This window comes from Lynx canadensis, chromosome C1, assembly GCF_007474595.2.
Source record: "Lynx canadensis isolate LIC74 chromosome C1, mLynCan4.pri.v2, whole genome shotgun sequence".
NCBI lineage: Eukaryota > Metazoa > Chordata > Mammalia > Carnivora > Felidae > Lynx > Lynx canadensis.
The window spans coordinates 75,497,749-75,513,433 of NC_044310.1; the positions used below are offsets into that span (position 1 = coordinate 75,497,749).

General features: G+C 40.3%; 1 protein-coding gene across 1 annotated transcript in view; it reads left to right on the top strand.

Annotated features, from left to right (window-relative positions):
- LRRC8C (leucine rich repeat containing 8 VRAC subunit C) overlaps positions 1-15,685 on the top strand; it is an 82,546-nt gene that overhangs the window by 31,557 nt on the left and 35,304 nt on the right. Inside the window, 1 exon segment of the mRNA XM_030324035.1 lies at positions 14,665-14,806. Coding sequence (XP_030179895.1) covers positions 14,669-14,806 — 138 coding nt within the window. The 5' untranslated portion in view covers positions 14,665-14,668.

Consider the following 15,685-nt stretch of genomic DNA (forward strand, 5'->3'; position numbering starts at 1 on the left):
GGTCTCAGAATCTGGCCCAGCTCAGGCTACCCTTACCCTGTGTCTTCAGACACGGAAAATATCAGCTTTAACCTGATTCAAAATAAACAGAAACAAATCATTTCTGGTGAGTGATGGAAGGCAAAATGATACACCTTAAAGTGGGAACAAAGAGCCGTCATATTATAGACCTTACGTTGTGCCTGAAATGTTCTGGCCCTGGCCTCCAACTTTACCTAGATGACTGTCCCTACCTGTACTTCATCTTTCTGTGCAGGCACCACTTCCCAAGCCCCCAGTGGCTCAGGTACCGCAGTAAATATCAGTGTCCTAAACGTCCACTTCATCAGACTATCACAACTGCGATGAAGCAGTTGTATGTCATTACTTCTGTCTGTCTCTCCACCATAATGTAAGATTCATAAGGACAGGGGTTATATCTGGCTTACTCACTGGTATGTCCACATCAGTGAGCTCAATACCTTGCAGTTTACTTATTTTTGAGAGGGAGAGAGAGAGCATGAGCTGGGGGAGAAGCAGAGAGAAGGAAACACAGAATCCAAAGCAGACTCTAGCCTGTGAGCTGTCAGCACAGAGCCTGACGTGAGGCTCAAGCCATGAGATCATGACCCGAGCCGAAGTTGGATGCTTAACTGACCGAGCCACCCAGGCGCCCCAGTACTTCGCAGTTTAAAACTACTCTAGGACTCGCAGAAAGAATGAATAAAGCTGCCAGGCACTGTGATAGGTGCTAGGGATTTAAAGCTTTCAAAGACACTACATCCAGCCTTGAGAAACTGTGCTTCTGAAGTGGGTATCTCCAATGATAATTTATCCCTCTCTCAGTTTCTAGAGGGGAAAGACCAAGGGCGAATCACAATGGTATGGCTTTTTCCACCTCACTTCCCCAAATTCTACCTCTTTGACCACAAGTATCCCAACACAGACTCTGTTTGTATCTAAGGACTGGCATAGAAATGAACCAACCTATCTTTCCACCAATTTCTGTTTCTTTGTTGAAATGGATATTTATTTTGTTTTTACCCAAACAATTTAAATTTATGTCTATGTAGCCATTTATTAGGTTCCTAAAACATTAGTCTGTTAAGTTTTTAACAGGGGTCATCTGAAAATAGGATCAAACATTACAGAAGGAACAAAAACAAACAAATCCCCACAGTTGTTGTTCCATAAACCTTGATTTTCCCCTGGACCTGAGCCACCTAAAAGATCATCCACCCATTTCTAAGTCCCGCTTTACTTCAGAACTTTTTTTTAGAGAGAGACAGCAAGCAAGCAGGGTAGGGGCAGAGAGAGAGAGAGGGAAACACAGAATCTGAAGCAGGCTCCAGGCTCTGAGCTGTCAGCACACAGCCCAACGCAGGGCTCAAACTCATGGACTGTGAGACCACAACCTGAGCCAAAGTTGGACACTCAACCAACTGACCCACCCGGGCGCCCCTACTTCAGAACTTCTGACGGTCTGTCAGCTTTGAAATGTTTGACTTTTAAATGTAAGTTTTTTCTTGTTTCTTCCTTGCTCTTTCCAACTAAATCTAAGGTTTTAGGTAAATTTCTGTGACCTTTCTACACAGCTTCTCATTTTTTTAATGTTGGTGATCACTACATAAAACCTCCCAATTCAACAACCACTGAACTAGTTTTATTCCTTCCAAGCATCCCTAGTCCACCTTTTCATCCTGCTGATGAAACTGCAATGCAACTTTAGGTAACTAAATGGCACCCTGCAAGTTGACAGATTGTGGGGCTTCAGGGTCTTGTTTTCTAGGTCTTTCTGCCATTTTTGAAAACGCATTTGGCAGGGCTCTCAATGTCTTTGAGATAGTTTTCTCAGGAAGACTTCCTTGGCCCCAAGCCATCTTTCTTTCTAAAATTAGCAACTGCAAGCAAACGATTTTCAAAATACTATAGTTTGTCTACAAAGAGGGCACTGCTTTGGGTCTTATTCCAAGTTGGCTAATGGGTTCTATTCCTCCCACCCCCTGCCCCCACACCACCATTTTCTTTTTGCTGACAAAGTATTCAAATGAGTAAGTCTAGGTCTCACACTTAGACTGGTATTATAACTTTCTTTTTAATTATTCATTTATTTGATGTCTCTATACTGAGCACCTATGACATGCCGAAGACTGTTAGGTGATGGGAAAACAATAGAGACCAACATTAATCCAAGAACCATGCAAATGAGTGGAAAATGGAGTCTGTGACAGGAGTCCAGGGTGCTCCAAGAGCCTGTGGGCTGGATTTGACCCAGTCAGGGAGATCAGGGTTGGCTCGTGGTGCTAGAGCCGAGGTCTGCAGGATGCATAGGAATCTGCAAAGCAAGGGGGGTTGGAAGAACATTCCAGCTTTAGGATTAATACCACAAGGCCCTGCTATTGCTTGAATCTCCTTCATAGTGACGTTTCGAGAGCCACACAGATCACTTGACCTTTGCAATCATGCAATGTATACCACCTTATTTCACTATTTCTTTCTGGTAGTGTGGGGGGGGGGGAGTTTTTTGTTTTCATTTTTTAACTAAAGACTCTAATCTTCAGAAACAGATGTACTTTAACAAGTTGATTCATATTTTCCAAGCATTTCTTTCATTTAAATTTTTGGCACATTCTAGGTCCGAGAGGCAAGTAGCCTTTGACCATGTTCTCCTAGAGCCTTCATATAAAGAAACTTTTATTCCCTCCTTCAGTTTCTAAAATGTGAGCCTCTAGTATTGAATATCATCATGTTAGATTTTACTTAGCTTTGCTATGAGAAAATAAGAGTTGAAAGAGGGAAGTCCTGTAATGTCTAACTTGGAAAAGATAGGCCATTAAATCAATATGTTAAATTTAGAGCCAAACCCAACAAATATTTTTCCTATAGGCAAAAAGCCTTGCATTAAATATTTATTGGTTGGATGAACAAAAACCTAATATTCAAATTTTAGGTGTATTCACATCCATTTTAATATTCTGACAAAAGTATGGTGGTTGTTAATTTCTTTATGTAGAATTGTTTCTTCCTGGGGGCTGGAGGGCCTGGATTTCATTCCATCGTGGATTTTACTGAGCACATCCAACAGGAAAGACAAACCAAGAGCTGACTTTTTCAAAACAACCTTTTTGAAAAGCCCCTAAGAGGATTAACAGTTAATGTTTTTTTTTACTGTTGTAAAATCTTCTCTTAAAAGAGAAATTTTAGGGGTGCGTTGGTGGCTCATTCAGTTAAGTGTCCAACTCTTGATTTCAGCTCAGGTCATGATCTCATGGTTCATGAGTTTGAGCCCCACATCAGCATGGAGTCTGCTTGGGATTCTCTCTCTTTCCCTCCCTCCCTTTCTGCTGCTCCCTTATGCTGTCTCTCTAAATAAATAAACATTTTTTAAAAAGAGATTTTAAAAGGTAGATTCTGGCAAAGATGAGCTTAATAAAAAAGGCCATAAAAATATTCATACTACAAATCTATTAGTCTTTCAGTCTCTCACTTTAAGTCCCAATCTTTTGTTTCCTGAGCAGTGTTACTTTGTTTCCTAGTTGTTAGATTTAACATAGCTGGAACTTTTAAATCTTACCAAGAAAGAAAAGAAAGAAAAGAAAAGAAACAAACGAAAAGAAAAGAAAAACAGGTAAGGCGGGAAGTGACAGGGAATGAAGAAGAAACAGAGAGTGACTAGAGATGAAAGAAAGAAGGAAAGAAATAAGGAAGGAAGGAAGGAGGGAAAGAAGGAAGGAAGAAAGAGAAAGAAGGAAGAAAGAAAGAAAGAAGAAAGAGAAAAAGAAAGAAAGAAGGAAGGAAGAAGGAAGGAAGGAAGGAAGAAAGAAAGAGGGTGAGAGGGAGGGAGGGAGGAAGGAAAAGAGAAAGGAAGGAAGGAAGGAAGAAAGAAAGGAGGGAGGGAGGGAGGGAGGAAAGAAGAAAGAAAGAGAAGAAAGAAAGAAAGAAGAAAGAAAAGAGAAAGAAAAAAGAAAAGAAAGAGAGGAAGGAAGGAAAGGAGGAAGGAAAGAAAAGAAAACAAAAGAAAAGAAAAGAGGAAAAAGCAAGCAAGCTTAGTGGGAAAGTTTTCATAATAAGTTTTTCAGCTGCCTGTTGCACTTTTGCTGACTGTTTTTAAAAGTATCAATCTCTCTAAAGAAGACATCCGGATGGCCAACAGGCACATGAAAAGATGCTCAACGTCACTCCTCATCAGGGAAATACAAATCAAAACCACACTCAGATATCACCTCACACCAGTCAGAGTGGCCAATATGAACAAATCAGGAGACTATAGATGCTGGAGAGGATGTGGAGAAACGGGAACCCTCTTGCACTGTTGGTGGGAATGCAAACTGGTGCAGCCACTCTGCAAAACAGTGTGGAGGTTCCTCAAAAAATTAAAAATAGACCTACCCTATGACCCAGCAATAGCACTGCTAGAAATTTACCCAAGGGATACAGGAGTACTGATGCATAGGGGCACTTGTACCCCAATGTTTATAGCAGCACTTTCAACAATAGCCAAATTATGGAAAGAGCCTAAATGTCCATCAACTGATGAATGGATAAAGAAATTGTGGTTTATATACACAATGGAATACTACGTGGCAATGAGAAAGAATGAAATATGGCCCTCTGTAGCAACGTGGACGGAACTGGAGTGTTATGCTAAGTGAAATAAGCCATACAGAGAAATACAGATACCATATGTTTTCCTCTTATGTGGATCCTGAGAAACTTAACAGAAACCCGTGGGGGAGGGGAAGAAAAAAAAGAAAAGAGGTTAGAGTGGGAGAGAGCCAAAGCATAAGAGACTCTTAAAAACTGAGAACAGACTAAGGGTTGATGGGGGGTGGGAGGGAGGGGAGGGTGGGTGATGGGTATTGAGGAGGGCACCTTTTGGGATGAGCACTGGGTGTTGTATGGAAACCAATTTAACAATAAATTTCATATATTGAAAAAATAAAATAAAAAAATAAAAGTATCAATCTATGTTTATGAAAAGTATTTGTAAAACAGCCAAACTGCCTATTGGAACAGACAAGGCAACTTTCCCCCATAGGATCCCTAAGAATTTAACTCAAAACTATGGAGCATTTTGGGGCCTGGAGCTAACAATATGAAATGGAAGATGGCCTCTGCCTTTTCAGACTACTTTAAACTCCAAAAAGTGAAAACTAAGTAGGAACCTTCAGTTTTAATGTTCTGAAGGGCAGGAGCCATCCTGTCTTCTCCACCATCCTCTCCTTGCTTTCCTTTTGTTAGAAAGAAAGTTGCCTTCCAGGTAGACCTACCACTGATCCTACATGCATTTTGTCTGGACTCTCTGACCTGCACCATGTGTTCGTGGTGCTTCTGCTGCTTAGAACTATTGCGCTTTCTTGGTTCAGGGGGTAAAACTGGACTGGAGATAAATTTCTTTTTGTCCATTGAAGGAAGAAGATAGTCTTCAAAACAGTCATTATGGATTTGCTCAGTTGAATCCTAGACTTAGTTTTTGGATGTCAGGACTGATAAGATGAACTGAAATCTTTTCTCAATCACATATAAATGATATCAAGAGTTGGAGGGGAAACACACAGTCTTCTCAAGGGTTTAGAATCCTGTCAGGGAAGGGGTGGAGGCTGACATGTACAGTGTGCCTCCTGCAAGACTGTTTCTGGTTTAAGGGAGAGAGAAACGACATGAAACAGAGGTGACCAAGAATGCCAGTGGGATGCAGGGAGCTGGAGCCATGTTTCTTGGAGAGACTTTTAGTAAATTCTGAATGACAGAGATGAGGAAGGCCTTGATATCCTTTATGATCGCTTTTTGAGACTGTTAGATCACAAGTTAGTCTCATTTTAGAAAATGTTTCTGAATCCAAATTTACTTGAAATGCACAGAATAAACCTTAAATTATTATTAGTGTCATAGAGATGAAGCTGAAATTCTTGGACAGAAAATCCCAAAGAAAGCAAAGCCTTCTTTTGAGATCTCACTAAGATTTAGAAGGGCACTATTCCAAACCATTATATCATAAACAAGACTATTATGTTTGGATCTGTTTTCTGTCTCTTGTTTCTTAATAGAGCAATGTTCTGATAAGGGAGTCACAATAGTTGGCCATTGGATACAAGCTAAACCTAAGAAATCATTATCGATCGACACATCCTCTTTAGCACCAGTGACAGAACATTGTGCATTAAAATTGCAATGATCCTTAACTTTGAAATTATAAATTATTCCTGACTCTTTTCTTCTTCTCACTCTCTTCATAGTGCATGTTCTTTGAATAATCACTATTTATAATGTGAATAGTTAATGGTAATAGTCATTTATTGCAGTGTCAAACTTTATAACAGGATAATAATAGAAGAAAGAATTTGGTCTTTACTACAAAATGCTTGAATGGGTGTGTGTATCTTTGAGTATGCTTGTATATGGGGGCCTGGTTTGATTTACCAAATAGGAATGGAGGGTCCACTCTAAGGCATTGTGTTGTTTTCTAGAAGACACAGAGATAAACAAGATATATACTCCAGCTTCAGTGAGATAGAAATAACCTCTTTAAATGCACCACTGGCACAGGGAACACTAATCAGTCACATTTACAAAGCAGATCAATTACAATTCATGCTTTTATAGGAATTTCTTTAATACACATTCTCCCATGAGAGTCCATGTGGGTGAAGGCAGGTACCTTGTCCTCTGTTTTGTTCACTTGCATTCCCCTAGCACAGGACCTGACATATTTTACGGTTTCATTATTCTACAGCAAGTGCATAAGTAAATGAAGGTAATCTGTGCTTGTGAGAGAAAAAAAATCCGCTGTTGATCATCATATATACTAAATTTTTAGTGGATTCAAAAGCTTCTGGCTACAGTATAGGTAACTGTGGAAACTATCATGTGAAGCAAAGTCCTTGAGATGTATGGCCTGAAGTACAATGATTAAAGGGATTTTTCTTTAATATGTGAAAGGTATAATGAGGAAGAGAAGATATGATATCTTCTCTTTAAGAATGAGAATTGCTAGGTAGGAGTAATTTTTGCTTCCCACCACCACTACCACCCTTAGAAAAAAGGGCAAGCTCAATTTGAATATTTTTGAAATAATGTGATTGGGCCATTAATTTAATGTATGACATTGTGGAAATATGCAAGGAGTTAATAATACAGAAGTATCCACTGGGTTCCAAGTTTCACTTGCCTCTTTCGATTCCTTCTGACTGGAAAGTTCTTGCTTTATGGGGCTGTAAGGGCAGTAGAGTTCAAGAATCATTTAAATGTATTAATAATAGGTTTTTAGAAATTTCCTGCTATCAAATAGGGATATGAAAAGAGAAGTTGAATACAGGAGAACTTCTACTTAAACTGTTTGTTTCCTAGTATATTTTAATTGTTTTGCATTTGAGTCATCATGATGTAGTTTTAACTAGGAGCTGTATGGGGTAAGGTTTGGTTAGAAGTCATGGCTCACCCTTGGCCGTGTTCCTTGGGCATGAGTCACCTAATCTGTCAACTCAGGTTTTTCACTCTTAAAATGAGAGTTATGGACGAGATGACCTCTGAAGTGCCATTCAGGTTCTAAAATTTTATAACTCATTTCTTACTTCCTTTTAATTAGATATATTTCTATAGAACCATGTAATTATGATCTTGTTTGGTGAACTTTTCTAGAGATATTTTGTCATGTGTGCCACAACTACAGAATAAAATACAATCTAGAGTCACGTTCTCCCAAGAGAGAAGGGTATCATTTTTAGGAATTGGAAAATTTGGCATTTTCTCATTTTTTATTTCCATCTTTGCACTGCTAGAAGAAAAGCAGTTTGTTTTATTTTTATGATTGATGTTTTGAGCATATCTTGAGGACTTTATTTTGATTTATGGAACCTTTGGGTACAGCTGAGAAGAATCCCTAAATAAATCAAAGTATTTCTGTGCTCTTCCTCACTTGCACTCCTTTTCCACAGTAGCCTCAGGACACCAGCTGATGTCCTGGCCTTGCACCATGGGATCTTCTTCCCATAACATTATCCAGAGACACCCTTTGCCTTTACAGTGATTATTTCTAAAGCTAAAGGCAATTGTACTTCCCTTTCTTCATTAAAATTACCATGTATCCACTATTTACTCAGCAAATACTGAGTGCCTACTATATGTCAAGCATTATTTTCTAAATAGTTGAGATACGTCAATGTATAGAGTAGAACTTAAAAGAAAGTACCTGCCCTCATGAAACTTATATTCTGGTAGGAGACAGACCATAAAGGAGCACAATATGTTTTGGTAGATTGGATGTAGGATATAAGAGACAAAGAAGAATCAAGGATGACTCCAAGGTTTTTGGCCTAAGCAACTGGAAAGATGGAGTTGCCATATTTCCTAGAGATAGGAAAGTTACAAGAAAAATAGGGCTGTGTGGGGTTGGGAGAAATAGGAATAAGGGAAGGGACCTGGAGTTGGTTTGGGACATACCGCATTTAATGTGTCTGGTGAATATCCAGATGGAGATGTCAAGTAGACAGTTGGGTCCATGAGTCCGAATTCAGTTTTGAATTTGTGTTTAGTTTGGATGCTGTTTAAAGCAGTGTGACTAGGGGCACCTTGTGTGGCTCCATCAGTTAAGTGTCCAACTTTGGCTCAGGTCATGATCTCACAGTTCGTGGGTTCGAGCCCCACATTGGGCTCTGTGCTGACAGCTCAGAGCCTGGAGCCTGCCTCAGATTCTGTGTCTCCTGCTCTCTCTCTGCCCCTTCCCCACTCATGCTCTGTCTCTCTCTCTCAAAAATAAACATTTAAAAAATTGAAAAAAACTAAAGCACTGTGACTAGATGTGATCGCCAGAGGATGAATGACTTTGGGAAGAGAAGAGGTCCAAAGACTAAGCCCTGAGCACTCCAAAGTCAGAGGTGAAGGAGAAGAGGAAGAAACAGCAAAAGGGTTAAAGAAGGAACAGCCAGGGAAGGAGGAGGAAAACCTAACAGCTATGGCGTCTTGAAAGTCAAGTAAAGGATGGTCAGATTATGCCCATGCTGCTTATATGTTCGTAGAGCAAATAGGTGAGGGCTGAGCATTGGCCATTAGATAGGTTTAGCAACATAGATGAAGCATATATGTGGATTTCTTCTCTGTAGAATCCATATTGCATGTGCTGAGGAATTATTGAACTTTTATTTTTTTAACTTTTTTTTTAACATTTATTCATTTTTGAGAGACAGAGACAGAGCATGAGTGGGGAAGGGAAAGAGAGGAAACACAGAATCTGAAGCAGGCTCCAGGCTCTGAGCTGTCAGCACAGAGCCCGATGCAGGGCTCGAACTCATGAACTATGAGATCATGACCTGAGCTGAAGTCAGACACTCAACTGACTGAGCCACCCAGGCGCCCCAGGAATTATTGAACTTTTAAATTTATTTTTGTAATGGTTCACTCACCACATTACTGTAATTTGGAATTGGCTCTTGTTCCCTTGAACGATGTCTGTCTAAAGGTAATGCCATTTTCCAACTGCCAAAAAACTGTGGAACAAAGCAAATGTTGGCTGTATCCAACTGATAGGCATTGGAGAGCAGTGTTAGCAATCAGGTTTGAATCAAATAGAGTAGGTTTCATATTCTTAGAGCCAAGGGTTAATAGAGCAGAATTTGTTCTGTGTAATTAATTCTGGAGAAAATAATAAAACTCTCCTGAGAGGGAGAAAGACAGATTGTTCAGGAAGAGCCAAATAAATGAAAGAAAGAAACCCTGGGTTTGCAACTAACTTTACCAATATTCTTTACCAGAGGATTATATCATATGATGTTCTGAGAAGTAAATTTTATAAAGCCATTAAAATGACTTTCAGAAATAAATATTTCTAATAAAGGAAATGCACGTGGATTTCTGCAAAAGGACACAGAGGCAGCTCTATAACATAATGTAAAATTTATATAATTTTAATTAGGACTTCAGAATCTCATGATTGAAATGCAATGCCATATTTCCAAAGGCATTTTTTAATTAGGTAAACTAAGCTCTTACATAATAAGTTGGAAATCAAAGTTGGACAAAATTCCAAAATAGAAAAAAGTTAAATAGAAATAAAATTATGCTGATTGATCTCTAGGGGAAAAGACTATATTTAAACCCAAGCAGTTGATTCAGTGGTGACTCCCTGAGCTTGAAACAGTAACTCTTGAAATGGTAACAAATCCATTGGAAGCCACAATAGTAATGAAAGAGAAATCCAGGGTAGCCACTGATAATGCAGGTCTTCAGAGCTGCTGAAATTTTTGAAAGAAGAATACAAAATAAATTTTTGTTTTCAATCAGCAAGCACAAGGTCCATCTGCTCTCTCTTTAGTTTTTGGAGTTGTTTAATCAACTTCTTTATCCCCACCCTTTTGTTGCATCAAAAATAATTACAAGGATGAGCCCTGTGATATGTTAAAATAATAAAGTCTCTGTGTGTGTAGGGTAGATCTGTGTATGTACATTCATGTGGAGTATGTGTGTACACGCATATATGGCATGGCCATAAACATGGACACATACATATACTTACCCAAAAGCGGTGAAGTGTGTTAAGAGCTCTAACAAAAAGGCTGTGTCATCGTGGCCAGCAGCTTCTCTAAAAACCCATCTTAGTTAGGTTGTGCCAGTATGGGGAGGCAGTACATACTATTTAAGTTTCTTAGATTCCTTAGTTTGTCTTTATTTTCCACATTAAAAAGACTAATGCCTGTGAAGGCAATGTAGCCAAGGACTCAGAGAACATGGCCTTTGCTGAGTGCCTATGCTTTGCTTTCTCAACAAGAGCTGTCGATGAAAGAACAGTGAGCCTCTACCTCAGTGCTTCTCAAAGTGTGGTTGATGGAACCCTGGTGGCCTAAACCGGGAGTCCACAAGGTTAAAAGTATTTTGTCATGCTCAGATTTATTTTTATTTTTTTATTTTTTATTTTTGCCTTTTTCGCTTATGGTGCCGAAGCAGTGGTGGGTAATGCACCTTAGCACGAACCAAGATAGAGGTATCAGACTGTGCTGTGGTGATTACATTCTTCATTAGCATACACTTACAACTTAAATGCCAGTTTTATTTAGTCTCCTCATTGATGCATTAAAATTATTTAACTCATAAGCCTTGGCTACACACTGTATTAATGTGCTGTACGATGAAGGAGAAGAATACATAAAGCATTTCTGGTACATTCCACAGTACAGCGGTTGTCTCAAGGAAAAGTCCTCATTTGAGTTGAAAGTTGAGTTAGCTCCTTTATCGTATTATGTCACTTTTACTTGAATAAAACAACTGATTAGTCAGACTTTAGCCTGTGGAAGATATTTTCTCGAAATGAATGAAGTGAGCGTAATGCTTTAAGGAAAACATCTGTTACCATTTGCTACCACAAACTTCAAACTTTCAGGTGGTGATTAGAATTTTGGAAAAATTCCCATTCCTTAAAACTTTTCTTGTGAAAGCAGTAATGATATTAATGAATGTGATTTTTTTTTACATAATTTGTCAACATTTGGAAGATCTGCATAACTCAGCAATCCAATATTTTCCAGATGACCAAATACCAACATATCATGAAGTTTGAAAAGTTTGTTGATATAGTTTTCAGATTCCATATTGCAACTAACTAGGTCAGTTTGATATCAAAAGTTAATATCCACAATTATATGAAAAGGCTGTTAAGATACTCTATTTTCCAACTGCCTATCTATTGGATTCATAAATTTCGATCAAAATAACATTGCAACAGACAGAATGCAGAAGCAGATACGATAATCTAGCTATCTTCCATTAAGCCAAATGTTAAAGAGATTTGCAAAAGTGGAAAGCCATGCTTCTCTCTCTCTCTCTCTCTCTCTCTCTCTTTTTTTTTTTTTTTTGTTACTGTTTTGGAGACTAGTTATAATCAACATGTAATGGGTTTATTTTTAACTTAGTATATATATTTAAACTTTCTTGGTTTAAATTTCTAATACAGTAAATATTAAGTGGTGTGATCCACATTAAAAAAATGCTCCCTGGGGTGCCTGGGTGGCTCAGTCGGTTGAGCGTCCGACGTCAGCTCAGGCCATGATCTCACGGTTCGTGGGTTCGAGCCCCGCGTCGGGCTCTGTGCTGACAGCTCAGAGCCCGGAGCCTGTTTCAGATTCTGTGTCTCCCTCTCTCTATGCCCCTCCCCAACTCATGTTCTGTCTCCCTCTGTCTCAAAAATAAATAAACATTAAAAAAATAAAAAATAAATTAAAAAAAAAATGCTCCTTGAGGTCCTTCTACATTTCAGAGGGTGAAAGTGACCTGAGATCAAAACATTTGAAAGCCACTGCTTGACATTGGTGCATTTTATTCCTGAGATTGGTCCTCACTTCAAAAAACAAGCCCAGTTCCTCCAAAGCTGTACAGGAACTCACCATGAAGGAAACAACCACCAAATCTGTCAAAGAATGTGGACTAGCACACAGGTATACTGCCCTCGTTAGCACTGTCACTGCAGCTGGCTGGGGTCACCTCCAATCTCCTTTGGGTGAGCAGAGCTCCATGAACAAGCATCTGAATTCAGTCATTCACTTACTCAACAGCAGTTGTTCAGGCCCTGCTCCTGTTTGCCAGGTGCTGTGGTCAGTGATGGGAATGCAAAATGGAATGAGACAATGTGGCTCAGTCGGTTGAACATCTGACTCTTGATTTTGGCTCAGGTCATGATCTTGTGTGTTTGTGAGATCAAGCCCCACATGGGGCGCTGTGCTGACATCGCAGAGCCTGCTTTGGAAGCAGAACTCGGAAGTTAAGATGAGTTAGAGCCTCTGTGACTGTCACTGGCCCAACCGTGAGTAGGAAACACTTGGGGCAGTGAGGTTGTAATGACTCACTGGGAAGCAAAGAGGTCATGAAGTGTTAGGAAATCATGAACTAGTCTGAAATGTCAAGGACACTAGGAATCTGCAAAGTTCTTAATTTAGCTTGTATGGCTTACCTGCAACATGTGTTTTGAGAACACACGTGCATAGCATATAGGTTCTTCCTTCAAGAAGCTTGCAGCCTAGTGGTAGTAACAGAATGAAGTTAGGGAAGTCGTGTTTTGATAAAATGAGAAAATCATATCAAATGCTGCACGGATGTCAAGTAGGCAGGTCACAGATGAGAGCGGCAGCAGGCAGTTGAAATTTTCAACACTGTGTTAAGGAAAAAGCCTAGAAGGAAGACAGATTGCCGCTTTAGGAAGTCAGCTAAAGCAACAAGACAGAATGGATAATTAAAATCATTTCCAAAGATAACCACCTGTGAACTCAAAGAGGAGGCATGGCTTGGCTTTGGGCTGTTTATTGTACAGCCCTCAATTCAGTATGAGGGAAGGGAAGATCCACAAAATAAACAAGGCTTGGGAGAATAAGCAGCAAAACGCAGCCTTGCTCTTGCTCTGTAATTAGGACTGAGTGATAAGGACAGGTGCAGAGAGCTAGATTCTTGGATCCAAAGGTGGCAAAAGGGAGAGAAATTTTCTTTTTGTCCCACACTGGCTGCCCTTATTGCCATAAGAACAGAACGTTTCTTCTCACGTAGCAGGGTGATGAACTTCAAGTCCCGGACCATAGGAAAGGCAGTGGGACTGAGCCATGAGAAAGGACAACACAGTCTAAGAAGGATGTGTCTCTTTCTCCTTTTTCCTGGAGCCTCAGTTGCATCCTACTCATTTATCTTCTGTCGTTGAGATAGAGATAGGCGTTTCCAAGGACAACTCATTTCTCAGAGCAGAAAATCAGGATAAATGTGAGGTTCACGGTGAAATATGCAGAATACAGAAAATAGAGAAAAAGAAATCAAGTCAAAAGCACAGGTACAGGATGCCTGGGTGGCTCAGTTGGTTGAATGTCTGACTCTTGATTTCGGCTCAGGTCATGATCTTGTGGGTTCGTGAGATCAAGCCCCACATGGGGCTCTGTGCTAACATTGCAGAGCCTGCTTGTGATTCTCTCTCTCCCTCTCTCTGTCCCTCCCCACTCATGCGCGCGCTCTCTCTCTCTCTCTCTCTCTCTCTCTCTGTCAGAAATAAACAGGAAAAGAAAAGAAAAGAAAAGAAAAAAGAAAAAAGAAAAAAGAAAAGAAAGGAATGTTTTACAAAGCACGGGGACAAAAAATGGGAAGCAAGAAAAAGTGAAGTCCTTTGCAAGCCATCCCCTCCCCCTACCACAACCACAACCACAACCAATGAGGTCCTTCCATCTTACAAGACCAGGGCCAGGTGGCAAAGCAGTCTGCCTTCCCAGGGGGCAAGTAAATGCTTTACACATAGAGACTAGTAAATAATTAACACAAACCAATGCTGAGATTACATTTAAAATAGTTTAAAGCAGCAACCCAGGATGCGAAGATAAATAACAGAAGCGTTTCAAAGGCTGGGCTCTGTTCTCTCTGGCATCTTCATGTTTTGTTTAGGGGAAGGGAAGGTCCAGGAAATAATGGTCTGCTCTGGCCATGGTCTTTCTGGTCATGCGGAGCCAAAGGCAACCCACTTATGGGATAATAGTCAAGTATTTGCCATTTCCGTGTGGGGCTTATTTCCTCTACCAGTGGCGTTATTCAATGGCTTCATAAAACACCAAGGTGCCTTGACAACTCCTGGACTAATTCAGGTCACTGCTTCTCATGGGTTGAAGCAGCACGTCAAATGCTGTTAATGCGGTGTGTTGTACATGAAGAGAAATTAATTCACAGCCTTTCCTTTCTCAGAAACATGATTCCGGTGACAGAATTCCGGCAGTTCTCTGAACAGCAGCCTGCCTTCCGTGTGCTGAAACCATGGTGGGATGTGTTTACCGACTACCTTTCGGTAGCTATGCTGATGATCGGTGTGTTCGGATGTACTCTGCAGGTAGGTGCCTAGACTCACATCAAAATGGGAGCCAGAGCAAGACACTGAGCTGTTGAAACCTTTAAAAAGAGCTGGTGGTATGATTTTCAGCCATGTAAATACTAGTTGTCCTGCTCTACTTGTGTATGGTGTTTGTAGTCATGGAAGGGAGCCCAAAACATATTCACTGCACTTTCATATATGTATATATATTTGTATAAAACTAAATAAACTGGCCGTCAAGTGTTCTACTATGATAGGGGCATCCATAAAGCACTAAGAGAGTGCAGAGGAGGGGCCCGTGGCTTGGGAATGAGAGAAAAGGTGATGGTTGTATTAAAACTTGGAGAACCAACTGTATTAAGGGAGACGGAGCCAGGGGTAGAAAAAGATGCCAGGAAGGAGACAGAAAGCTTGAAGTCATGGGTGTGAGGAAGAACATGACACCTTTGGGAAACTGTCAGTAGGGCTGGCACTCACTGGGTGTCATCAGCGTGAGAGTTGAAGCCATGCCTGTGAATGGAGTCACCAGGGAGAATGTGGAGAGAGAGATGACGTCAGGAATACCAACGTGTGAGCAAAGGAAAAAGGGGTGCCTCTGAGGGAGACTGAGAAGGGGCAGCCGTATGGAGAGGTGGAACCCAGGAGAGAGTGGAAAGACACGTGTGGTCAACTATGGCAGGCATACAACTCACTCACGGACTAAGGAGAAACAAGTAGCACCCGGGTCATTCGAAATCATAGTTTGAGTGGTTGGAAAAGTGAATGGAAATTAAAGACTGGCGTAGGTGTGACTTTCAGGTTGATCAGCTGAGAGGAAGAAAAACTTGGAAGAAAGGGAAATATCTAGAAGTGGTGCAGAGTGGAAACAAAGGCATTTTAAAATTTGATTTTAATAAT